At 38.7% G+C, this 26,389-nt stretch overlaps 1 protein-coding gene across 24 annotated transcripts in view; it reads left to right on the top strand.

Annotated features, from left to right (window-relative positions):
• The window catches only part of LOC139751182 (tyrosine-protein kinase Src64B-like), a 230,376-nt gene that overhangs the window by 160,330 nt on the left and 43,657 nt on the right, over positions 1-26,389 (top strand). For 19 of the 24 annotated variants that reach the window (XM_071666317.1, XM_071666335.1, XM_071666327.1 and 16 more), the window contains one exon: positions 19,581-19,646. The exons of the other annotated variants lie outside the window; for them this stretch is intronic. In XM_071666317.1, the coding sequence (XP_071522418.1) occupies positions 19,581-19,646 (66 nt within the window). The remainder of the gene's footprint in view (positions 1-19,580; positions 19,647-26,389) is intronic. 24 annotated transcript variants of the gene reach the window in all.

Below are 26,389 nucleotides of genomic sequence, written 5' to 3'. Positions count from 1 at the left end.
CAGATATAAAATGATAGCAGTAATTCACATCCTTAACTACCTGTCACTGAAAGCCCGTATTCATAAAATCAATTTATCTGATTACATTAGTTACAAGAAGCATTGACTCTGTCAGTCACTCCCACCTTTCCCAGGTGTTAGTTCATTTAGCTGAATACATTAAATCAATGGTTTCTTAGTAAATATGTGCACCTAGAAAACATATTTGGCATAGAGAAACAAATGGCTGAGAATGTTGATTAAGGTGAGTATTTAATTTTGTTTCCTTTTTGTGTGGGATACAGAATAGAGATCTGCAGTCGATGTGTCTGGATCATCATAATTCTCATTTCATGACCTTAGTGTAAAAAGTTTGAAAAATTTTCCATTTTTGTAAAAAGATTTGGCATCTTATGTTGATAGTGTAGTTTTACAGGTCTTATGCCTGTCCCAGGTTGTTTTAGACTTAAAAAGATTTTCAAACTTCACATGCATCACTAGTGTTTTTGGGCAAATAACCTTCACTTTCTGTCTGTAATGCTCAGGATTCTCCCTTCTTTCAAATTTGAAATTTCTTCCAGACAAGAGCAAGATTTTCAACAGCAGTTTAGTTATTTTTCCATTGGTTATTTTCCATGCAATACAGTGTCAAGTACTTTCTAGCAGTGCAGATACAGTCAAACCACCCAGCTTTCCCCTTTTTTGAGATCTGACTCTCTTATAGAACTTTAACAAGTTTATTAAGCACAATATCCTCTTCATAAAACTATGCCATCTCTCACTAAAGTAATCACTCCTCTGCAGAAGTCATCCATTTGATTTCTGATTATCTTCTCTAGTACCTTATGGACAACACTTGTTAGTGAGACTGGTTTATATTTCAGTACCTCTTTTTGGTTATCCTTTCATATAGATAGGTGTGATGTTCACCATTTTCCAATCTCTGCAATCTGCCCCAGTCCAGTGATGTCTTGAATGGTGTTTCAAGAGGTTTGTCTCACATATATTCATACATCTGCAGCACATGTTTTGAAATTTCATCAGGACCATGACTCATGTTTGGGTTAAGACCTTTAAGTATTATGTTTAAGTCTTCTGTGAATATCTTAATGATTTTGAAAACTTCCTTCCCATTCCATCTCACTGGTTCTGGGCTGTAGTGTTTCCCAATGTGAAAACTCTTTTGGATGTAATATGCAGTTTCTCATATCCTTATATAATCCCAACAATTCATCCCTCTGAATCTCATAGGCATATTAGCTGCATAGTAGCTGACAATTGACTCCTGATGAATTTATTGAGAATGTTTGTATTTTCACCTGCCTTGCCAACAACATTCTCATGAAAGTATCTTTTTTTCCTCCTTTCTTAACCCGGAGTACTATTCCTTGCTCTCGTATACTTTTACAAATGCTGGCTGTTTGGAATGCTTTCTGTATCTTCACTGCACAGCCTGAAGCTCCTTTGCTGTTTGACACCTTTTAATTAACAATTATTTTATCTTTCTTACCATTCCCTTTGTATTTAAGGCTAGAATTGACCATGTTTCTGCTCCATTGTAAATTTTCCCAGAACTTTTCACCACAGAGCCATGTTTATGACTACTGAACTCCTTTCCCCAATCTTTTAAACTATAGAAATTGCTGGGTCTATATAGTTTCCACTTCTTTCTTTTATCACTGACATTGCATCTGGGAAGTGTATTGCCCTCAGTTATAATCTTTATTTAATAAAGCATTTCTTTGCCATATATTCCTTATCTGGTGTATATACAGAAGGAGCATGCAGAGACACTTGTTTGGCCTTTAGAATTACTGTTCTGTAGGACACTAGGTGAAGGGGTAATTCTAATGATGTGGAAGAGGGCAAATGTCATAATTGTTTTTAAGAAAAATCAGGAAATTGTGCCTAACGGCAGGCAAGTCTCACTGACAGTTGTGGTTCGTAAAACACTGGAGAAGATGGTCATGAGACAAATGAATGACTTTATGCAAAGGAAAAACTAACTTAATTGAGAGACTTCATGGTTATGGAGAAAGGAGAGCTTGTATCATGAACCTTCTAAGAGTTCTGTAATGGTGAACTCTGCCTTAGTTCAAAGAGATGGATGGTTAGACAGTGGGTTCTGAAAATGCCAGAAAGCCTTTACCCCTATACTCTATCAGAGGTTGATTAAGGCCCTAGATCTTCAAGTAGGAATAAAGGGCAGACTCCTTCACTGGATAGATTACTGTACCTTTGTGTAAGGGAACAAAGAATTCAAGTAAGTGGTGCATTCTCAAAATGGGCTGAGATTATTAGTGCAGTCTTTGGGCCCACTGCTAATCTTGGGGCATGTAAATGACTTCGTCAATGGACTAGAATTGTACTTAAACTTCTTTGTAGATGATGCCAAGCTCTTGAGAGAAATAAGAATGAGAAGATGGGGAATTGATCAAAGTCAATATTAGTCTAATATATGGAGGAGGTTCAGTCTAAGTAAGTGGAAGGTAATGAAAATGGGACTTGGTGAAAGAAGCCCCAAGTTTGAATACTACTTAGTGGGGAATAAGCTACAAGAATCAGCATGCGAAAAGGAACTGATGGTCAATAATGAACCTTCTGTAGCCAGAGCTACACGTCAGAAGAATAGTTAAAGAAGTAAACTGTCTCATGGGAAATAAGAAAATTGCATCCAAGTATATGGATAAGAAAATGTGTAGTAAGCAGTTGACAAAATGGACCCAAGCTGGATTATGCCTCTCAGGTCTGGTCACCACACCTAAAGAAGAAAAAAGATATAATGGAAAGAATCCAAGGAGTGGATCCCAAGATTGTGCATAAATCAAAAAATCAAAGATACGATTGAAACGTTAAGGATAACTTTAGAGAATCCAAGGTAAAGTATCCAAGATTGTGTGTAGATTAAAAGTCTAAGGTATGATCGAAAGGTTGAGGGTTATGCATCTGTCCAACTTGGAGAGAAGATGAATTGGTGACCTGATAATAATCTTGAAGTTCCTAAACCAATGGACTTTGTTAACATTGAACATTTTATCATGAAATATAGTACCAGAGTTACCAAAGACCATTGATAAGTTGAGAAAAAGGCTGGTTGGTCAATGAGTATGTAAGTAAATACCTGTTTATTGTAAGGTTAGTTGATGGTTGGAAATGGTCTGAGTGAGCAGATTGTGAATGTTGTTTGATTATGTCTGATTATGCAAATTATAGAGTTCAATAACAGTGGGAGTGGGAAGATGTCAGATTTCAGATCAAATGACCAAAGTGTTACCATCCTTATCAAAGGATTGCTAAAGTTTTAAAATAGATTGACATCTGGCAACAAATGTGAATAGGTGAGATGAGGGAGTGATTAAAGGTGTTTAAGAATTAATGTAGTGTCATTTTGAGTAAATATTTTGATGGTAAAATATTTAAAAGTAGAAGGGATCACTGTTAACTGTTTATTCTGAATTATTCCCCAGATGAATATCATTTGCTTGCCAATAGACTATATTACTAAATTACTATTATTCTTACTATAATGGAGGATCAGAGTAAGACCTTTAGCACTACTTGAACAAAGAAAATAAGAAGCCCAGATTGCAAGATCACTCTGAGCAGTCAATTTAACCCTGCTTATCTATCATGCACTAAAGTTTTTCACTTTTCCTCTGCTTTTCAATTTGCTATTAACTGCAAATGGACTTTGATGTTAGTGATTATTTGGATCAGGCTGTTGTGACAAGATCCATAAAAGTAAGCGAGAGGAAGCAATAACAAATATAGCACCAGAGAATAAAGGTTTGGAGATGTTGGTTGAAATAGTATAAAACCAAGATCAGAAATTAAAGCAATTAGAGTTGGAAGTAAAGAAACTAAGGAATCAATTCAAAGATCATAAGAAATCTCATGAGATGAGAGAGGAAAGAAAATATAATGTCCAAAGAACAGGAAAGGTCAGAAGAGGATATTTTAGCTGTTCTAGAGGCTGTTGAACATGAGGGACTGCCCATAGCACACTGTGCTGAAATTATGAAGATACAATTTCTGGGGCTGGGCAGCAGACTCAGTTAAGTGTTAAGAGTTTTGAGTAAAGCTTTAATTAGAATGATATGTATTTGGGTGTTAAAGGTATTGAGTAAAGCTGTGGAGAGAATGATATGTATTGTGTATCACCAGAGACAGAACTCTTGACATAATATATGGTCCAGTTGATGATTGGTTTTAGAAAACTGCACAGCACACAGGATTAGTGCTTGTTAGCTGAAAGGGAGATCATAGAGAAAGCTAGAAACATAGAGGTTGATGAGCCAAAGCTGATGGACTTATTGTCAATGTTGGTAATACCAAAATTAGAAAGATTATTAGTTGAGAATGTAAACCTTTGATTATCTTTGGACTGGATAAAGAGAATGCATCAGGTTAAGGGGAAAGGAAGGAAGATATGACACTGACTTCCCTCTTTGGAACGGTGAGGGAACTAAAAGCACTCAGCCAAGCTCAGCAGAACAGAGCATGTTAACCACCCAAAATAAAACAGAAACAAGCCATGTAATGTCTGTCACACATGCCAACATACAGTGATTTAAATCACATAGAACAATTAAAATTCCATTTGGTAAGTGTCTTGATAAATGAGTGAAATGCATGCTAAAGACCGATACAGTTGTGGCAGGACTAGATCATGTGGAGAATTTGGACTACATATATTAGATAATTTTGTAGCAACTGAAGTTATGGGTTCCTCAAATGATGCAGTAGAAGCACTTATTTTTAAGGTTGAAAAGCCAAACCTGTTTATTGCATTAATCTATAAACCACCAGATACAAAGTCTCAAGAATTTATGTTACAGATAAGAAACTAGGAATTATCTCTCAACCTCCTTGGAAAACCGGCCTAAAATAAACTTGTATGAGGAAACTTCAACCTACCACACATTAAGTGGAAACAGGCAGGAAATAACATTGCAATTGAAAATGTTGACCTTGGAAGTAGGAAGTAACTTGGACAAACAGCTGTAAAAAAGATATTTTTTTTCAGAGTATATGAAAAGCTCTCCTCAGCCAACACATAACAAAACCAACCAAGGGAAATAATACTCTGGACTTAATCTTTACAAATATTGTAGACCTGATATGTGACATTGCCATCTCAAACACCCTCTCCTCTGATCACATCCTGATTGAAGTGGAAATAAGTTTAGAGGTTAAACCACCTTATCACAACACACTTTACAGTGGAGATGTTTTCAATAATTTCAGTTTTAATAGTAAATGGATAAAGTGAGAAGATGTGATCAGTGAGATTCTGCTGTGCATTGTGAAACCCTGCTAATCACAAAAACAGAGGAGGAATGTGGAAATTACATGACCATTGTGGCATATGAAACATTCTACAGGTATATACCAGTAGGAAGAAAGTACAAATGGTCTAGATTAGAATGAAAAAGATGAGCACAAAAAAAAAAGAAAGGAAAAAGATGCAGATGAGCTAAAGAAAAATGCAGCTAACTCAGCAAAGGAAAGAAAACCCATCAAGTGACTATCAGACATTGGCCATGAATTAAAAATATCATATGAAACAGGAAAAAAAAAGCCATTAATGAAATATGAAATAACCCAAAATACTTATTCTCTTTCTTTCTTTCTTTCATACTATTCGCCATCTCCCGCGTTAGCAAGGTAGCGTTAAGAACAGAGGACTGGGCCTCTGAGGGAATGTCCTAACCTGGCCTCGTTCTCTGTTCCTTCTTTTGGAAAATCAAAAAAAAAACGAGAGGGGAGGATTTCCAGCCCCCCGCTCCCTCCCCTTTTAGTCGCCTAGGATAGGGGAGAAAGAATACTTCCCACGTATTCCCTGCGTGTCGTAGAAGGCGACTTATTCTCGTATGCAAAAAACAAATCTAGGACCACAATCACCATTGTCCCAGTTACAACAGAAGGAGATATTTTTACAGATGAGGGTGATTCTGAAATGGCAGTATGAATTGGTATTTGGTGAGCCAAAAACCGCATTAAAGATAAATGACCCAAAAGACTTCTTAAAATGTATTCCTCAAAGTGTGCACATTGCAGATATCATCACCATAACAGGATTTTGAGAATGCCATTTGGAGCATGCCGATGCACTTGCCTAAGGCCCAGACCCTTGAAACTTGGTCTTTTTTTTTAAAGAAATGCAAGACACATAGTGATAATCCTCTGGAGAAATTGTCTAGATTCTGGCGTTGTTCCCAAGAGTCTGCTAGGCAGTCCCAAAAATATATTGATCAGTAGCATTAACATTGCACATCATTAAATTTTTTGATAGAGTATTAAGAGAAAAGCTGACAATTTATGGAAGTGTACAGTTTACATAACCCAAGACATGGTTTTAGGGTGAAAGATATTACCTTTCTCAGTTGCTTAACCACTGATAGGATTGTTGAAGCTCTAGAAAACAAAGAAAATGTTGATATGATTTACACAGACTTTACAGAAGCATTTTACAAGTGACCATGTTGTCATAGCACACAAATTGTAAAAGATGAGAATAACTGGAAAAATTGGAAGATGGATTTACCCCTTTAACTAACAGATTACAACATGTTGTTGTAAACCATGTAATCTCTAGTACCTCCATAGTAAAGAGGTCATTCCCTTAAGGAACTGTTCTTGCACCCCTGCTGTTCCTCATCTTACATAGATGCAAACACAAACTACAGTTTCGTATCATCCAAACTACAGTTTCGTATCATCCTTTTCAGATGATACAAGAATACGTGTGAAAATCACACCAACAAAAGGTATGGAAAGGCTACAGAGATGAAAAACAGAAGACACTTCATCAATTTAAGCTTGAAACTTGTTAAAGATGATATGGGAAATTTCTTATATAAGGATGGTGGTTGAATAGAATGAAATGACTGAAGATATGGTTAATCCAGACAGCTTGCAAGAGTGGTGTGGTGGTTGAATAGAATCTTTTGACTGAAGATATGGTTAATCCAGACAGTTTACAAAAGTTGTATGGTAGAGAGTGTTCAAGAGATTGGGCTCCATTATGAATAAGTAATTATACATCACTGCACTTAAAGAACCACAAAGCTGATAAAGAAGATCCAGGGGAGGTCAGCAAAGATATTACTAGAATTAAGAGAGCTGAGTTAAAGACAAGAAGGCAAATAGAGTGCAAGAGTACTGGAGGGAGAGAAATAGTGGAAGAGTGTGTGGAATGGTTTATGCAAAGGAGACATGGAGGGACAGGGATGAGTGGAGACTGTTTTGCTGTGGCCACCCATGGAAACTACACAAAATACAATAATTGTTATTTTTTCATCATGAATTAGGAAATGGAGTTAAGTATCCAGGATTCAGGAGATTATTGTGAAAGGTTCCGTGAAATTTACAATAATGCAAGAACTTGGGTACCTTTACCCTGAAATGCATAAGGAACATTAAGAGGGAGGAATGGTTTTTCAAAAGATGTCAGAAAAGAAAGAAGCTTCAACATGTGCTCTGGTGAAGATATAAGCAGTACTCCAGCCAACCAGAGACAGAGCATTGAACATATTAGTATGCACAATAAGAAAGGAGGAATGAAGATCTTAGCTTTGAAGAGAATCTTGTGAACAGCACAGGAGAAAACCCAAAAGTTTCTACAGTCATCATGAGTAAATTGTCGACTAAAAAGCAACTAATCAGGGTAAGGAAAGTGTTTATTAGGAACTGAATGAATAATGAGTTCAAAAGTGTTTTCACAATAGAAGATACCAAATCCATAGTGCCAGTGAGGTGAAATGGGGAGGAGGTCTTTGAAAGCATTTTGACATCAAGAAAAGACATTGATAAAATACTAGACAGTCTTCAGCAATACAGGTTTCATTTTCCTTATGAAAGTTTACCTTATGTGCTGAAGATGTGTGCAGATGCACATGAGAAACCACTTGAAATACTGTTTCGGATGTTGCCGAGAAAGGCAAAGAGCCAAGGGGTGGAAAAGGGCAAAATTCACATCTCTATAAGAAAGGGGACTGGAAAAAGTTGTTTAACTTGTTTTTGGATGGGGTGATGAGGGAGGTAAATGTGAAATTCTTAGAGAGAGGGGTGAGTATGCCATCTGTAGAGGATGAGAGAGCATCTGAAGTGAGTCAGTTGTTTTTTGTTGATGATACAGTGCTGGTGGCAGATTCAAATGTGAAACTGCAAAAGTTGGTGGCTTAATTTGGGAGGGTGTATAAAAGGAGGAAGTTGAGAGTAAGTGTGAATAAAAGCAAGGTTATAAGGTTTAGCAGGGTTAAAGGACAGGTTGGTTGGGGTGCGAGTTTGAATGGAGAAAATTTTGATGAAGTGAAGTGTTGTAGATACCTGGGAGAGGACATGGCAGCGAATGGAACCATGGAAGAGAAAATGAGTTATAGTGTAGGTGAGGGGGCAAAGGTTCTATGAGCTCCGACGAATGTGTGGAAAGAGAGATGCGTTATTATTGGTGCTGATGCACCTGGTCATGAGAAGAAAGATCCTGAGAGGCAAGTGTTTTGTGAGCAGCTGAGTGAGTGCGTCAGGAGCTTTGATGCACAAGACTGAGTAATAGTGATGGGTGATTTAAATGCAAAGGTGAATAATGTGCCAGTTGAGGGTATAATTTGTGTACATGGGGTACTCGGTGTTGTGAATGGAAATGGTGAAGAGCTTGTGGATTTGTGTGCTGAAAAAAGGTTGGTGGTTTGGAATGCCTGACTTAAAAAGAGAGAGATACATAAGTATATGTATGTAAGTAGGATAGATGGTCAAAGGGCATTATTGGATATGTGCTAATTGATAGGCATGTAAAAGAGAGGCTTTTGGATGTTAATACGCTGAGAGGGGTAGCGGGAGAGATGTCTGATCACTATCTTGTGGAGGTGAAGGTGAAGATTTATAGAGGTTTTCAAAAAAGAAGAGAAAATGTTGGGGCCGAGAGAGTGGTAAGAGTAAGTGAGCTTGGGAAGGAGACTTGAGTGAGGAAGTACCAGGAGAGATTAAGTGTAGAGCGACAAAAGTTGAAAGCAAATGACATGAGGGGAGTGTGTGAGGAATGGGATGTATTTGGGGAAGCAGTGATAGCATCTGCAAAAAATGCATGTGGCATGAGAAAGTTGGAAGGTGGGCAGATTAGAAAGGGTAGTGAGTGGTAGGATGAAGAAGTTAAGTTGTTAGTGAAAGAGAAAAGAGAGGTGTTTGGATGATACTTACAAGCAAGGAGTGCAAATGACTAGGAGATGTATAAAAGAAAGCGGCAGGAGGTCAAGAGGAAGGTGCAAGGATTGAAAAAGAGGGCAAATGAGAGTTGGGGGTGAGAGAGTATCATTAGATTTTAGGGAGAATAAAAAGATGTTTTGGAATGAGGTAAATAGCCTGAGTAAGATGAAAACAAATGGGAACATCGGCAAAGGGGGCAAGGGGGGAAGTGATAGCAGGTAGTAATGAAGTGAGGTGGAGATGGAGTGAGTATTTTGAAGGTATGTTGAATGTGTTTGATGATACAATGGCAGATGTAGAGTGTTTTGGTTGGGGTGGTATGCGAAGTGAGAGGGTCAGGAAGAATGGTTTGGTTAAGAGGGAAGAGGTAGGAAAAGCTTTGCGGAAGATGAAATCTGGCAAGGCGGTGAGTTTGGATGGTATTGCAGCTGAATTTAAGAAAGGGGATGACTGTGTTGTTGATTGGTTGGTAAGGATATACAGTGTCGTAAAAGGCGACTAAAAGGAGAGGGAGCGGGGAGCTAGAAATATATGTATCTTTTAAATGATGACATAACATATTCTAAACTCAGTAAGAATCCCCTAGAAGCAGTTAATTCCCATTTCAATAAAGAACTGAAGTTGTTGTTGAAAGGTAATGGTTCTCTTATCAAAAGTTTGTCATCTTTGTCCCCTTCATTGCCATTATATATGTATGGACTTATCAAAACACATAAACAACATTTTCCAGCAAGACTATAGTGAGTTTAGTAGGCTCCATCACATATAAATTGTCAAAATGGTTAGTTTCTTTATTAAGCCCTTTAGTGGGTAAAATATCAAATTCTAATATCATGAACAATGTAGATTTTGTTAACAAGCTTAACAATATCAATGTTAATTTTGATTTCAAACTTGTTAGCTTTGATGTTTCCTCACTTTTCACAAAAGTTCCAGTTGATGACCTTTTAAAATATTTATTTGATGTCTTGGATGATATTCATTTACTTGTTTCAAAGTCTGTTTTCATTGAACAGATAGAGTTGTGTATAAAGGACTGTGTATTTCAATTCAATGGAGATTATTATGCTCAAAAATTTGGTATGGCAATGGGTAACCTCTTTCACCTGTACTAAGTAATCTTTATGTGGAATTTTTTGAAACAAAATTGCTAAAGGATATCTTACCTTCTAATGCAGTTTGGTTTAGGTATGTAGATGATGTTCCTTGTGTTGGGCCAACAAATGAAAATTTACAAACATTTCTCCCCTTAACAATTTAGTACCTTTCATCAAATTTATTGTAGAAAATGAAAATAATGGTTTGTTACCATTTTTAGATTGCATAATCCATAGGCAAGGAAACAAGTTTAAGTTTAGCATATACAGAAAACCCACCGATGTATGCTCATATATCCATTATTGCTCATCTCAACATGACAGAGTTAGATTATCATCATTTCAATCTGTGTTCCCTATATTATTATTTATTTATATTTATTATTGTGTTTGATGATAGAGTGGCAGATATAGGGTGTTTTGGTCGAGGTGGTGTGCAAAGTGAGAGGGTTAGGGAAAATGATTTGCTAAACAGAGAAGAGGTCGTAAAAGCTTTGCGGAAGATGAAAGCCGGCAAGGCAGCAGGTTTGGATGGTATTGCAGTGGAATTTATTAAAAAAGGGGGTGACTGTATTGTTGACTGGTTGGTAAGGTTATTTAATGTATGTATGACTCATGGTGAGGTGCCTGAGGATTGGCGGAATGCGTGCATAGTGCCATTGTACAAAGGCAAAGGGGATAAGAGTGAGTGCTCAAATTATAGAGGTATAAGTTTGTTGAGTATTCCTGGTAAATTATATGGGAGGGTATTGATTGAGAGGGTGAAGGCATGTACAGAGCATCAGATTGGGGAAGAGCAGTGTGGTTTCAGAAGTGGTAGAGGATGTGTGGATCAGGTGTTTGCTTTGAAGAATGTATGTGAGAAATACTTAGAAAAGCAAATGGATTTGTATGTAGCATTTATGGATCTGGAGAAGGCATATGATAGAGTTGATAGAGATGTTCTGTGGAAGGTATTAAGAATATATGGTGTGGGAGGCAAGTTGTTAGAAGCAGTGAAAAATTTTTATCGAGGATGTAAGGCATGTGTACGTGTAGGAAGAGAGGAAAGTCATTGGTTCTCAGTGAATGAAGGTTTGCGGCAGGGGTGTGTGATGTCTCCATGGTTGTTTAATTTGTTTATGGATGGGGTTGTTAGGGAGGTAAATGCAAGAGTTTTGGAAAGAGGGGCAAGTATGAAGTCTGTTGGGGATGAGAGAGCTTGGGAAGTGAGTCAGTTGTTGTTCGCTGATGATACAGCGCTGGTGGCTGATTCATGTGAGAAACTGCAGAAGCTGGTGACTGAGTTTAGTAAAGTGTGTGAAAGAAGAAAGTTAAGAGTAAATGTGAATAAGAGCAAGGTTATTAGGTACAGTAGGGTTGAGGGTCAAGTCAATTGGGAGGTAAGTTTGAATGGAGCAAAACTGGAGGAAGTGAAGTGTTTTAGATATCTGGGAGTGGATCTGGCAGCGGATGGAACCATGGAAGCGGAAGTGGATCATAGGGTGGGGGAGGGGGCGAAAATCCTGGGAGCCTTGAAGAATGTGTGGAAGTCGAGAACATTATCTCGGAAAGCAAAAATGGGTATGTTTGAAGGAATAGTGGTTCCAACAATGTTGTATGGTTGCGAGGCGTGGGCTATGGATAGAGTTGTGTGCAGGAGGATGGATGTGCTGGAAATGAGATGTTTGAGGACAATGTGTGGTGTGAGGTGGTTTGATTGAGTAAGTAACGTAAGGGTAAGAGAGATGTGTGGAAATAAAAAGAGCGTGGTTGAGAGAGCAGAAGAGGGTGTTTTGAAATGGTTTGGGCACATGGAGAGAATGAGTGAGGAAAGATTGACCAAGAGGATATATGTGTCGGAGGTGGAGGGAACGAGAAGTGGGAGACCAAATTGGAGGTGGAAAGATGGAGTGAAAAAGATTTTGTGTGATTGGGGCCTGAACATGCAGGAGGGTGAAAGGAGGGCAAGGAATAGAGTGAATTGGATCGATGTGGTATACCGGGGGTGACGTGCTGTCAGTGGATTGAATCAGGGCATGTGAAGCGTCTGGGGTAAACCATGGAAAGCTGTGTAGGTATGTATATTTGCGTGTGTTGACGTATGTATATACATGTGTATGGGGGTGGGTTGGGCCCTTTCTTTCGTCTGTTTCCTTGCGCTACCTCGCAAACGCGGGAGACAGCGACAAAGCAAAAAAAAAAAAAAAGAATTTATTATTATTATTTTGCTTTGTTGCTGTCTCCCGCGTTTGCTAGCTAGCGCAAGGAAACAGATGAAAGAAATGGCCCAACCCACCCCCATACACATGTATATACATACACGTCCACACACGCAAATATACATACCCATACATCTCAATGTACACATATATATACACACACAGACATATACATATATACACATGCACACAGTTCACACTGTCTGCCTTTATTCATTCCCATTGCCACCTCGCCACACATGGAATAACATCCCCCTCACCCCTCATGTGTGCGAGGTAGCGCTAGGAAAAGACAACAAAGGCCCCATTCGTTCACACTCAGTCTCTAGCTGTCATGCAATAATGCCCGAAACCACAGCTCCCTTTCCACATCCAGGCCCCACACAACTTTCCATGGTTTACCCCAGACGCTTCACATGCCCTGATTCAATCCATTGACAGCACGTCGACCCCGGTATACCACATCAATCCAGTTCACTCTATTCCTTGCCCGCCTTTCACCCTCCTGCATGTTCAGGCCCCAATCACTGAAAATCTTTTTCACTCCATCTTTCCACCTCCAATTTGGTCTCCCACTTCTCCTCGTTCCCTCCACCTCCGACACATATATCCTCTTGGTCAATCTTTCCTCACTCATTCTCTCCATGTGACCAAACCATTTCAATACACCCTATTCTGCTCTCTCAAACACACTCTTTTTATTACCACACATCTCTCTTACCCTTTCATTAATGGGATGGCCTTGAGTAGGTCCTCAGTTGCCTTTGCCATCTCAGTTAAAAGAAAATAACATTCCAGATGAAGAGGTACGGATGAAAAAAGAAGAAATGCTTCTTAAAAGAAAATTATATGCTGTAGAAATACTGGATGCCGTTTTTCTGATAAAGTAAGGTGAAAATATGGTGGATATAATCAAAACATAAGGGGATAACCAGTTTTGGTTACATTTGATTTGGTGTGATGTAGCCAGAAGGTACTTAGGCAGGCAAAAGAATTTCAAAGCAAGGTGGAATTTCTTAGGGTGTTTATCAGGCATGATAAACCAAGAAACGAGAGGGAGGGGGAAAGCATAAAGTCAGAAGGCAAATGATGGGACGCAAGAAATGAGGCAAGGACAGAACATTCCCACCAGTACTGCAGAGAGGTAAGGAATGTTAAGTGGTGGAAATATAAATGCATACAAATGCTGATGGATAAGTAGCGAATGGTAAGGAGATGAAATTTAAAGATTGAATTAGGTAAAATGCACCTGATATTGTTATAGTTGTGGAATCAAAATAACAAAAGAGGTAAGATCCCGCCTGATCTGTTTTGATGGAAATATGATGGCAAGGAGGGAAGAAGACAAAGGAGGAGAAGGATTGGCCACCCAGTTGAGAGACACCTTTCAGTTTGAGGAAAACCTGGTAGATGATCCATTCAAAGACATGTGAAGAGTAAATGTAAGAAGGAAGTATATATTGGTATTGATACAATAATACATAATTCTTCATAGAATTGTAATGAACTCAGGCAAATACACTGTGATGACATTGAAGGAATAATAAGGATGGTATATCAAGGAGTGAAATGCTCACTTCTTGGATATGGTAGAGTACAAATTATGGAGGGTTTCAGTTATATAGAGACAGACTTGGGGAATTCTCTATACCAGCGTGTCACAGAGAGCAGTATGTGAGTTACTGATATGCCTGATTTACATGTTATCATCACAAATAGTAGCATGGATGATAAAATATATGACTCACCAGTGGGAAATCATGACCATGTAATTCTTGACTTTGATTATGTGACTAGTGAAGACATAAAAAGAGCACCAATAAAACCTGTCACAAAGAAGAATTATAATCATGAAAATTTTACATAACTCAATAATTTCATTGGTAGCATAAAATGGGAAACAGTTCAGTAGCCAGGAACCAGGGCATGGTGTTGAAAAAGTTCAATTAAATTTATAAGTAAGTGAAGGGTAAAAAAGGAGGGATGGTTCAATAAAAGATGTCAAGAATCAATTGAGCATAGCAGTGTTCTGTGGAGAAGATGCTTGCAAAACCCTGCTTGCCAACATCTTTAATGTCTTATAAAGCTATGAAAAAGTATAGCAGGATAAGAAAGCAGGAACAAAGTCACTGAAAACAATATCTTGGATAAAGCAGGAGACAACCCAAAACTTTTATAAATTCATTGCGAGTAAATTTTTAGTTGAAGATTATCTGTTAAGGCAAAGGGATTCAGGAGCGGGAGACAGCGACAAAGCAAAATAAAAAAAAATAAAATATATATATATTTTTTTTTTTTTTTTTTTTTTTTTTAATTTTCCAAAAGAAGGAACAGAGGGGGCCAGGTGAGGATATTCCAAAAAAGGCCCAGTTCTCTGTTCTTAACGCTACCTCGCCAATGCGGGAAATGGCAAATAGTTTAAAAGAAAGAAAAAAAGAAAGAAATATATATATATATATATATATATATATATATATATATATATATATATATATATATATATATATACATATATATATATATATATATATATATATATATATATATATATATATATATATATATATATATATAAATATATATATATAGGTATGTATATTTGCGTGTGTGGACGTATGTATATACATGTGTATGGGGGGGGGTTGGGCCATTTCTTTCGTCTGTTTCCTTGCGCTACCTTGCAAACGCGGGAGACAGCGACAAAGTATAATAAATATATAATAATATATATATATATATATATATATATATATATATATATATATATATATATATATATATTTTTTTTTTTTTTTTTTTTTTAAACTATTCGCCATTTCCCGCGTTAGCGAGGTAGCGTTAAGAACACAGGACTGGGCCTTTTTTGGAATATCCTCAACTGGCCCCCTCTGTTCCTTCTTTTGGAAAATTTAAAAAAAAAAAACGAGAGGGGAGGATTTCCAGCCCCCCGCACCCTCCCCTTTTAGTCGCCTTCTACGACACGCAGGAAATACGTGGGAAGTATTCTTAATCCCCTATCCCCAGGGATAATATATATATATATATATATATATATATATTTTTTTTTTTTTTTTTTTTTTTTTTTTTTTTTTTTATACTTTGTCGCTGTCTCCCGCGTTTGCGAGGTAGCGCGAGGAAACAGACGAAAGAAATGGCCCAACCCCCATACACACGTACATACACTCGTCCACACACGCAAATATACATACCTACACAGCTTTCCATGGTTTACCCCAGACGCTTCACATGCCTTGATTCAATCCACTGACAGCACGTCAACCCCTGTATACCACATCGCTCCAATTCACTCTATTCCTTGCCCTCCTTTCACCCTCCTGCATGTTCAGGCCCCGATCACACAAAATCTTTTTCACTCCATCTTTCCACCTCCAATTTGGTCTCCCTCTTCTCCTCGTTCCCTCCACCTCCGACACATATATCCTCTTGGTCAATCTTTCCTCACTCATTCTCTCCATGTGCCCAAACCATTTCAAAACACCCTCTTCTGCTCTCTCAACCACGCTCTTTTTATTTCCACACATCTCTCTTACCCTTACGTTACTTACTCGATCAAACCACCTCACACCACACATTGTCCTCAAACATCTCATTTCCAGCACATCCATCCTCCTGCGCACAACTCTATCCATAGCCCACGCCTCGCAACCATACAACATTGTTGGAACCACTATTCCTTCAAACATACCCATTTTTGCTTTCCGAGATAATGTTCTCGACTTCCACACATTTTTCAAGGCTCCCAAAATTTTCGCCCCCTCCCCCACCCTATGATCCACTTCCGCTTCCATGGTTCCATCCGCTGACAGATCCACTCCCAGATATCTAAAACACTTCACTTCCTCCAGTTTTTCTCCATTCAAACTCACCTCCCAATTGACTTGACCCTCAACCCTACTGTACCTAATAACCTTGCTCTTATTCACATTTACTCTTAACTTTCTTCTTCCACACACTTTAACAAACTCAGTCACCAGCTTCTGCAGTTTCTCACATGAATCAGCCACCAGCGCTGTATCATCAGCGAACAACAACTGACTCACTTCCCAAGCTCTCTCATCCCCAACAGACTTCATACTTGCCCCTCTTTCCAGGACTCTTGCATTTACCTCCCTAACAACCCCATCCATAAACAAATTAAACAACCATGGAGACATCACACACCCCTGCCGCAAACCTACATATACTGAGAACCAATCACTTTCCTCTCTTCCTACACGTACACATGCCTTACATCCTCGATAAAAACTTTTCACTGCTTCTAACAACTTGCCTCCCACACCATATATTCTTAATACCTTCCACAGAGCATCTCTATCAACTCTATCATATGCCTTCTCCAGATCCATAAATGCTACATACAAATCCATTTGCTTTTCTAAGTATTTCTCACATACATTCTTCAAAGCAAACACCTGATCCACACATCCTCTACCACTTCTGAAACCGCACTGCTCTTCCCCAATCTGATGCTCTGTACATGCCTTCACCCTCTCAATCAATACCCTCCCATATAGTTTACCAGGAATACTCAACAAACTTATACCTCTGTAATTTGAGCACTCACTCTTATCCCCTTTGCCTTTGTACAATGGCACTATGCACGCATTCCGCCAATCCTCAGGCACCTCACCATGAGTCATACATACATTAAATAACCTTACCAACCAGTCAACAATACAGTCACCCCCTTTTTTAATAAATTCCACTGCAATACCATCCAAACCTGCTGCCTTGCCGGCTTTCATCTTCCGCAAAGCTTTTACTACCTCTTCTCTGTTTATATATATAGGGTGTTTTGGTTGAGGTGGTGTGCAAAGTGAGAGGGTTAGGGAAAATGATTTGGTAAACAGAGAAGAGGTAGTGAAAGCTTTGCGGAAGATGAAAGCCGGCAAGGCAGCAGGTTTGGATGGTATTGCAGTGGAATTTATTAAAAAAGGGGGTGACTGTATTGTTGACTGGTTGGTAAGGTTATTTAATGTATGTATGACTCATGGTGAGGTGCCTGAGGATTGGCGGAATGCGTGCATAGTGCCATTGTACAAAGGCAAAGGGGATAAGAGTGAGTGCTCAAATTACAGAGGTATAAGTTTGTTGAGTATTCCTGGTAAATTATATGGGAGGGTATTGATTGAGAGGGTGAAGGCATGTACAGAGCATCAGATTGGGGAAGAGCAGTGTGGTTTCAGAAGTGGTAGAGGATGTGTGGATCAGGTGTTTGCTTTGAAGAATGTATGTGAGAAATACTTAGAAAAGCAAATGGATTTGTATGTAGCATTTATGGATCTGGAGAAGGCATATGATAGAGTTGATAGAGATGCTCTGTGGAAGGTATTAAGAATATATGGTGTGGGAGGAAAGTTGTTAGAAGCAGTGAAAAGTTTTTATCGAGGATGTAAGGCATGTGTATGTGTAGGAAGAGAGGAAAGTGATTGGTTCTCAGTGAATGTAGGTTTGCGGCAGGGGTGTGTGATGTCTCCATGGTTGTTTAATTTGTTTATGGATGGGGTTGTTAGGGAGGTAGATGCAAGAGTTTTGGAAATAGGGGCAAGTATGAAGTCTGTTGGGGATGAGAGAGCTTGGGAAGTGAGTCAGTTGTTGTTCGCTGATGATACAGCGCTGGTGGCTGATTCATGTGAGAAACTGCAGAAGCTGGTGACTGAGTTTGGTAAAGTGTGTGGAAGGAGAAAGTTAAGAGTAAATGTGAATAAGAGCAAGGTTATTAGGTACAGTAGGGTTGAGGGTCAAGTCAATTGGGAGGTGAGTTTGAATGGAGAAAAACTGGAGGAAGTGAAGTGTTTTAGATATCTGGGAGTGGATCTGGCAGCGGATGGAACCATGGAAGCGGAAGTGGATCATAGGGTGGGGGAGGGGGTGAAAATTCTGGGGGCCTTGAAGAATGTGTGGAAGTCGAGAACATTATCTCGGAAAGCAAAAATGGGTATGTTTGAAGGAATAGTGGTTCCAACAATGTTGTATGGTTGCGAGGCGTGGGCTATGGATAGAGTTGTGCGCAGGAGGATGGATGTGCTGGAAATGAGATGTTTGAGGACAGTGTGTGGTGTGAGGTGGTTTGATCGAGTGAGTAACGTAAGGGTAAGAGAGATGTGTGGAAATAAAAAGAGCGTGGTTGAGAGAGCAGAAGAGGGTGTTTTGAAGTGGTTTGGGCACATGGAGAGGATGAGTGAGGAAAGATTGACCAAGAGGATATATGTGCCGGAGGTGGAGGGAACAAGGAGAAGAGGGAGACCAAATTGGAGGTGGAAAGATGGAGTGAAAAAGATTTTGTGTGATCGGGGCCTGAACTTGCAGGAGGGTGAAAGGAGGGCAAGGAATAGAGTGAATTGGAGCGATGTGGTATACCGGGGTTGACGTGCTGTCAGTGGATTGAATCAAGGCATGTGAAGCGTCTGGGGTAAACCATGGAAAGCTGTGTAGGTATGTATATTTGCGTGTGTGGACGTATGTATATACATGTGTATGGGGGGGGGTTGGGCCATTTCTTTCGTCTGTTTCCTTGCGCTACCTCGCAAACGCGGGAGACAGCGACAAAGTATAATAAATAAATAAGATATATATATGTATATATATATGGGAGCTTTTATTCATCATTGGTGCTCATGTCGGTTTCTTTTCTTTAGGTTTATTTTGTAGGGTGCTTTTTGGAAATTTTCTGAGTTGGCTAGAAAAAGTGAGTTTGTAAACATTTTGTGTGTGCCATGATTAGGTATTTCTCCTGGAAGGTGATGCTGATGTGTCCTTTTTATAAGCCCAGAACTTGTCTCGGTATTAAACTAAAAGTTTACCGGTACAGATTTAATGAATTTGAATGTCATAGGTTCATTTAGAAATTGAAGATCATAGAGTGAATGAGTCATCATTTGAGATTAAGCATTCTCATGGCAACCATGATATTTTTGCTCAATACTTTGAAAAAGTTTCGCTGTTTTTGGATCCAGCTTAATTGTTTAAAATTTTAAGGCTAAAATTGCCTGTTCATATTTGAGTGCGAAAACTTTTGGTGATTTCGGAAGAGATGTTTGCCCCAGATGCAGATGATGATAAATTGTTTCATTCTCAGGGCTACCTGCACATGGTTGGGTCCAGCAGCACCATGGTAGCCACATGCGGATGCGAAAGGAGTCTGGTAAGTGATTTATTAGAGGGGTTTCTTAACTGCTTGATCATTGTAATATGAGTAGAAAGAATAGTTTGTGTTTCCTTAGTCATGCCATTGTTTGCTGTCTTGTATCTTAGAAAAAATCCAATTACTTGTTGGTAAAACTTTGAACATGCAGGAGGGTGAAAGGCATGCAAGGAATGGAGTGAATTGGAACGATGTGGTATACCGGGGTCGACGTGCTGTCAGTGGATTGAATCAGGGCATGTAAAGCGTCTGGGGTAAACCATGGAAAGTTCTGTGGGGCCTGGATATGGAAAGGGAGCTGTGGTTTCGGTGCATTATTACATGACAGCTAGAGACTGAGTGTGAATGAAAGTGGCCTTTGTTGTCTTTTCCTATTGCTACCTCGTGCACATGCGGGGGAAGGGGGTTGTTGTTTCATGTGTGGCGGGGTGGCGATGGGAATGAATAAAGGCAGACAGTATGAATTATGTACATGTGTATATATGTATATATCTGTGTGTGTATATAAATGTATACGTTGAGATGTATAGGTATGTATATTTGCATGTGTGGACGTGTATGTATATACATATGTATGTGGGTGGGTTGGGCCATTCTTTAGTCTGTTTCCTTGTGCTACCTCGCTAACGCGGGAGACAGCGACAAAGTGAAATAAAATGAAAATAAATATGTATATAGGCACATGGATCCATCTAATCTGCACAAAAAAACATAAACTCCAAGAAATACAGTTGTACGAGCGGGGAAATCACTAGAAGTTGCAGTGTAATTGACATAGATGTTTGAGATCTTTTGATTTATATGTATTTGCTCTAATGCCATCACAAGTAACTAGTGTTGCTGTTATGAGCACTGGATGCAGCTGCTTTATGGAGGCTGGTGTCATAAGGCCAAGGAATAGGAATAATATTGGGAGAAAGTTGGATGTAGAAATGCTATTAAGTCTTTAGCTTAAGTCTAATTGCTTGAAAATTGAAAGGACCTTACATTTAAGCATTTTTATGCAGGTAAACATCACACTTGAAAACCTATTATTATGGATATATTTTAATTGCTTGCTTAAGTGAAGCATGCATGAGCAAGTTTGCTCTGGTCTGTATATGTATGCATGCACAGTATTTGTTTGCATGTATGCATATATACCTCTGTGTGTTTTCATATACAGATACATCCCAGCTTATACCAGGTTTATTACTGTTAAACCCTAAATGGGATGATGAACAGCTGTGAGTTGGCTATGAGCCTCCTGTCCTGTCGAAGACATGTATGTGGGAGTAGGAGATCCTAGGATCATAATGCAAATCTCTACACTTTATGTATGTTTATATGTTTGTCTTTCTGTCTTTGTTCATATCTGTCTAAAAGCTGCAAAGAAAATGGTTTGAAATGGAAAATTCCAGAAGATAGAAAAACAAATTACAGAGGTATAAGTTTGTTGAGTATTCCTGGTAAATTATATGGGAGGGTATTGATTGAGAGGGTGAAGGCATGTACAGAGCATCAGATTGGGGAAGAGCAGTGTGGTTTCAGAAGTGGTAGAGGATGTGTGGATCAGGTGTTTGCTTTGAAGAATGTATGTGAGAAATACTTAGAAAAGCAAATGGATTTGTATGTAGCATTTATGGATCTGGAGAAGGCATATGATAGAGTTGATAGAGATGCTCTGTGGAAGGTATTAAGAATATATGGTGTGGGAGGTAAGTTGTTAGAAGCAGTAAAAAGTTTTTATCGAGGATGTAAGGCATGTGTACGTGTAGGAAGAGAGGAAAGTGATTGGTTCTCAGTGAATGTATGTTTGCGGCAGGGGTGTGTGATGTCTCCATGGTTCTTTAATTTGTTTATGGATGGGGTTGTTAGGGAGGTAAATGCAAGAGTTTTGGAAAGAGGGGCAAGTATGAAGTCTGTTGTGGATGAGAGAGCTTGGAAAGTGAGTCAGTTGTTGTTTGCTGATGATACAGCGCTGGTGGCTGATTCATGTGAGAAACTGCAGAAGCTGGTGACTGAGTTTGGTAAAGTGTGTGAAAGAAGAAAGTTAAGAGTAAATGTGAATAAGAGCAAGGTTATTAGGTATAATAGGGTTGAGGGTCAAGTCATTTGGGGAGGTAAGTTTGAATGGAGAAAAACTGGAGGAAGTAAAGTGTTTTAGATATCTGGGAGTGGATCTGGCAGTGGATGGAACCATGGAATCGGAAGTGGATCATAGGGTGGGGGAGGGGGTGAAAATTCTGGGAGCCTTGAAGAATGTGTGGAAGTCGAGAACATTATCTCGGAAAGCAAAAATGGGTATGTTTGAAGGAATAGTGGTTCCAACAATGTTGTATGGTTGCGAGGCATGGGCTATGGATAGAGTTGTGCGCAGGAGGATGGATGTGCTGGAAATGAGATGTTTGAGGACAATGTGTGGTGTGAGGTGGTTTGATTGAGTAAGTAACGTAAGGGTAAGAGAGATGTGTGGAAATAGAAAGAGCGTGGTTGAGAGAGCAGAAGAGGGTGTTTTGAAATGGTTTGGGCACATGGAGAGAATGAGTGAGGAAAGATTGACCAAGAGGATATATTTGTTGGAGGTGGAGGGAACGAGAAGAAGTGGGAGACCAAATTGGAGGTGGAAAGATGGAGTGAAAAAGATTTTGTGTGATCGGGGCCTGAACATGCAGGAGGGTGAAAGGCAGGTAAGGAATAGAGTGAATTGGATCGATGTGGTATACCGGGGTTGACGTGCTGTCAGTGGGTTGAATCAGGGCATGTGAAGCGTCTGGGGTAAACCATGGAAAGCTGTGTAGGTATTTATATTTGCGTGTGTGGACGTATATATGGGGGTGGGTTGGGCCCTTTCTTTCGTCTGTTTCCTTGCGCTACCTCGCAAACGCGGGAGACAGCGGCAAAAAAAAAACAAAAAAAAACAGTAGTTAGATGGAAAAGAATAGAGAAAGAAGATATGAGTAACATTAAGCAAAGAAAGAAGACAATTAAATGAAAGAAATAAGAAATGCTTATGAAGAATAGTTAATGGAATCCAATAGAAGAGAACAGAAAAGTATTCAAGAGGAAGTGATACATAGTATAGAAAAGAGTCCAGAAATGCAATACTGTTATCCTCTATATAGTGATGTCTCATACAGCAATAATTCACTCTTATGATGTTTGAAAATTAGTGAGCAAATATGTATAATGTCCTGTGATCCCTTGGAGTTGAGATGGATTTGATATTTTTTTATTTTTGATATCGAAAACATTTTTTCCATTATTAGAAATATTTCAATATATTTATGATTTTATTTGCTCACTTTGCATTTTACAGTAACATTATGAGAGGTTGCTGTCAATTTGTACCCTTCTCACTAACAGTCAGTTTGAAACAAAGCCCTGTTTTCAGCCAACATTTGCTCTCTTCTTATTTCCTGCCTCCAGGTAGTGTAGCCATTTCAGTATGTGTGCCAAGAATGCTAAAGATTCTTAAAAGAGAGTAGGATGTAAATGTATCAATTAAGATGTGAAATTGGTTATGCATTAAGGATTTGAGGATGGCATGAGCCAATTTGGTGGATAGTGCTTGCTTATCTTTGGCCTTATTTAGGAAAAATGAAGTTGAGAAGATGTAGTTCTCTGACAGGCTCTCCAGTATGTGCTAAATTAATGTATAGGAGCTGTGATATGATGAAAAAGATGGAAAATGTACGCTATGATTATCCAGAAAAAGCTAAATCATTATATGCTAATTTGAGGAGTAAACTCTTGGCTGTGCTACTCAGAAATCAGCTACAAAGTATCCCCACCCATTAACAAGAGATGCATGAAAAATGCACCCAAAGTCCATCTTGAAATACCTGCTCACTGACCCTCCATTCTCAATGACATGCACTGCAATTAAAACCATGAAAATCTCTCCTGTAAGAGGACCTACAGACATAACATACTTCTATGTAAACCACTTTGGCCGAATTGCAGTCCAAGTGCTCAGATATCTAGTCACTTTTGGCTACACAACAAAATTCCTAACATCTGACATATTGGCAACATAGTACCAATCCTAAAATTTTCCACACTACTAAACTCCTCCTCCACATACTACCCTGTACCAGTCTATCTTCCTTTATAAGGGATTTGAAAAACTGATCCACAACAGAATCAAGCAAACCACTCATACCTATGCATCATGGCTTTAGACCTAGTCACTTAACAACCACACTATACCCAAACCTCACTGAACACATCTTAGATAGCTTCAGCCAACTGCACATCTGACATTAGATATATGCTTACAGGCCAGAGGGAGGAAGGGAGGTAAGTGAATCCTCAAAATCCAGGTGGATTCAGTCATTCAGGCTAATTGTTTCATCAGATTCAAGCAAAATAAGAAAGGATACTTTTATTATCACTAATTGTGGTTTTAATGTCAGTATTAGAATCATTGAAAGTTACATTGACAGAATCAACACTGTTAACAGGGGAAAGAGGTGAAAGGCTTATTTTTTTTTTCTTAACCTCTGATATTGAGTTAGATACCTTAATTGTATGTAGTAACCCATGTATATTGTTTTATTTCCATAATTTTTGCCTTTTTTTGCATATTACATGATTTTTATTATTATTATTATTATTATTATTATTATTATTATTATTATTATTATTATTATTATCAAAACTCAGATACATTCTTACATTTAACATACTTTACACCACATTCCACAACAGTGACAAAAAAAGGTTAGCCAGAGTCATAGCTGGCCACCAAACCAACCTCACCTGAAATTCTCATTATGTACAGAAAAAGTTCCCCAGGGAGAAGTTTTTCCCCAGAATTCTTTAGTCTGTTCCTATACAACCTTCCAAGAACTCCTTTATAGTGAAAGTCTTCTCTCATGCAGACAACCTAATAGTTACATCACAGAACCGTACTACACAGTTACCTGTTTGCTGTTTAAATTTCAAGTGAAAATCATCTTGTAACCTAGTTTCTAAGATGGGGATGCTAAAACATATTATGAGACCTAAGGAACCATGCCCTAATGTAAAGAGAAAGCCTTTACAATACCTCATGGAATTATTTCTGTACAGAACTTCTACAAGGATTTCCTTCATTACTTGTTGGTGGTTACTTTTCATCGCACAACCCCATGTCTGCAATTGGGGAAGAAAGATAGATCCCAAGGCCTAAGGTCCTGTGTCCTGGTTAAAGTGCCAACGATGCCTTAAGAGAACCATGTCAGTATCTTCCCAGAGATGGTCCAAGTTCTACCTCCTAGAATTCTTCTTACATGGAAACTAAACATTCCTTGGTTTTTAATACATATTATGCTAAATGTTGCTGATCTTTTGGTTGACTTGAAAGTCAAGATCATTCCATAACCTTTTTCAGCTGTATTGTAGATGAAAACATACCTCAAAGTCTGAGGTTTCTGTGCCTCTACCTGCTTGTTATGCCACTGATTGAAGGGTGTGTGCTGAGGAAGAAACCTTTGATTCCTTATGGAACTGGTCTTTACTTTAAACCTCAGCAAAAGCTTTGGTTGTGCATGGGAGTACCTTCAAAAGTCAAATAACAGAAGATCTGACAGTCTATGATGTGTTTGTCTTTTCTTTTTCATGTTGAAGGCTCCAGTTATGGACAGAACTCTTCATCAAGACCAGACCTTTATTGAAATATAAAAAGAGTAATGAAAGAGGAAAAGAAAAGACAAAAAAGAATTTCTTGAAATATGCTAGGTCATAGTTATTGGGAAAGACATGAGAAGGTAGAGAGTTCCAAAGCTTTAACTTGTAGGGAAAGAAGCACCATTAAGTTGGCGATGGCCACTTAGTAATCATGCGATGCAGCAGCTTGCAGAGTATTATGTGGTATACCAAGTGTTTGGGGCACATAAGCAGCCAGCTCTTGGGAGCAAAGGCCAAAGTAATACCTGGAGAAGAGGGAAAGTGAATCAACATTTCAGTTTTAGGTGAGAGTGTCAAGTTTAGAAGTTATCCTGGGACAGTTTATGAGTCGGACTGCTTTCAACTCTGTCAGGTAAGGATATAGAGCTAGAACAACCCCAAATGGGAGAGCATTACTCCGTACAAGGACGAATCAGTTCTTTGTATAAATGGAGTAACTGCTTAGAAGGAAAGAAGTTTCGACATCTAAATAGGACACCTAGTTATTTAGAAGCAGACTTAGCTATTTCCATGAAAAGGGGATTTCCAAGAAAGAGTGGATATTGCAGTAATACCAAGTATGTTCATTGAGTCAAGAGGTGGAATTACAGAACCATCAAAGGAGAGACAAAAGTTGTGCAGAGATTTCAATAGAGAGATGGGTAGAAACTTAATTAGATCTGCTGGCTCGGTAAGGTAAATTCCTAACCTCTTTAGAAGACAGGATAGTAAAGCAGAAGGCAGTTTCTAATAGATCCTTGTTTGTGGTTGGAAAATCCATAGGGTTCCTAGTTCTTGGGTCCAAATATATCACCATAATTTCTGCTCTTGGTTTGAAGCTAGAAAATTTTTTTGCTTTAGCATTATTTTGTGGCTGAATACACTGTGATTAATGTGATTGATGACCCTGATTCTAATATACTTCCCAAGACAGCTTCATTTCTGTTAACTCTTTCAGGGTATCCTAATGGGTGACCTTCTCACCCGCTTGAAGTCCAGGGTTGTAAGGTTTTGTTCTGGTACCTCATGCTAACTCCAAACACATTGATGTTTTATTTTATTTAATGCATTTTATTGAGATAGCAGAAGAGGGTGTATTGAAATGGTTTGGT

Source organism: Panulirus ornatus, chromosome 11, assembly GCF_036320965.1.
Source record: "Panulirus ornatus isolate Po-2019 chromosome 11, ASM3632096v1, whole genome shotgun sequence".
NCBI lineage: Eukaryota > Metazoa > Arthropoda > Malacostraca > Decapoda > Palinuridae > Panulirus > Panulirus ornatus.
This window is presented reverse-complemented; position numbering and strand designations above follow the sequence as displayed.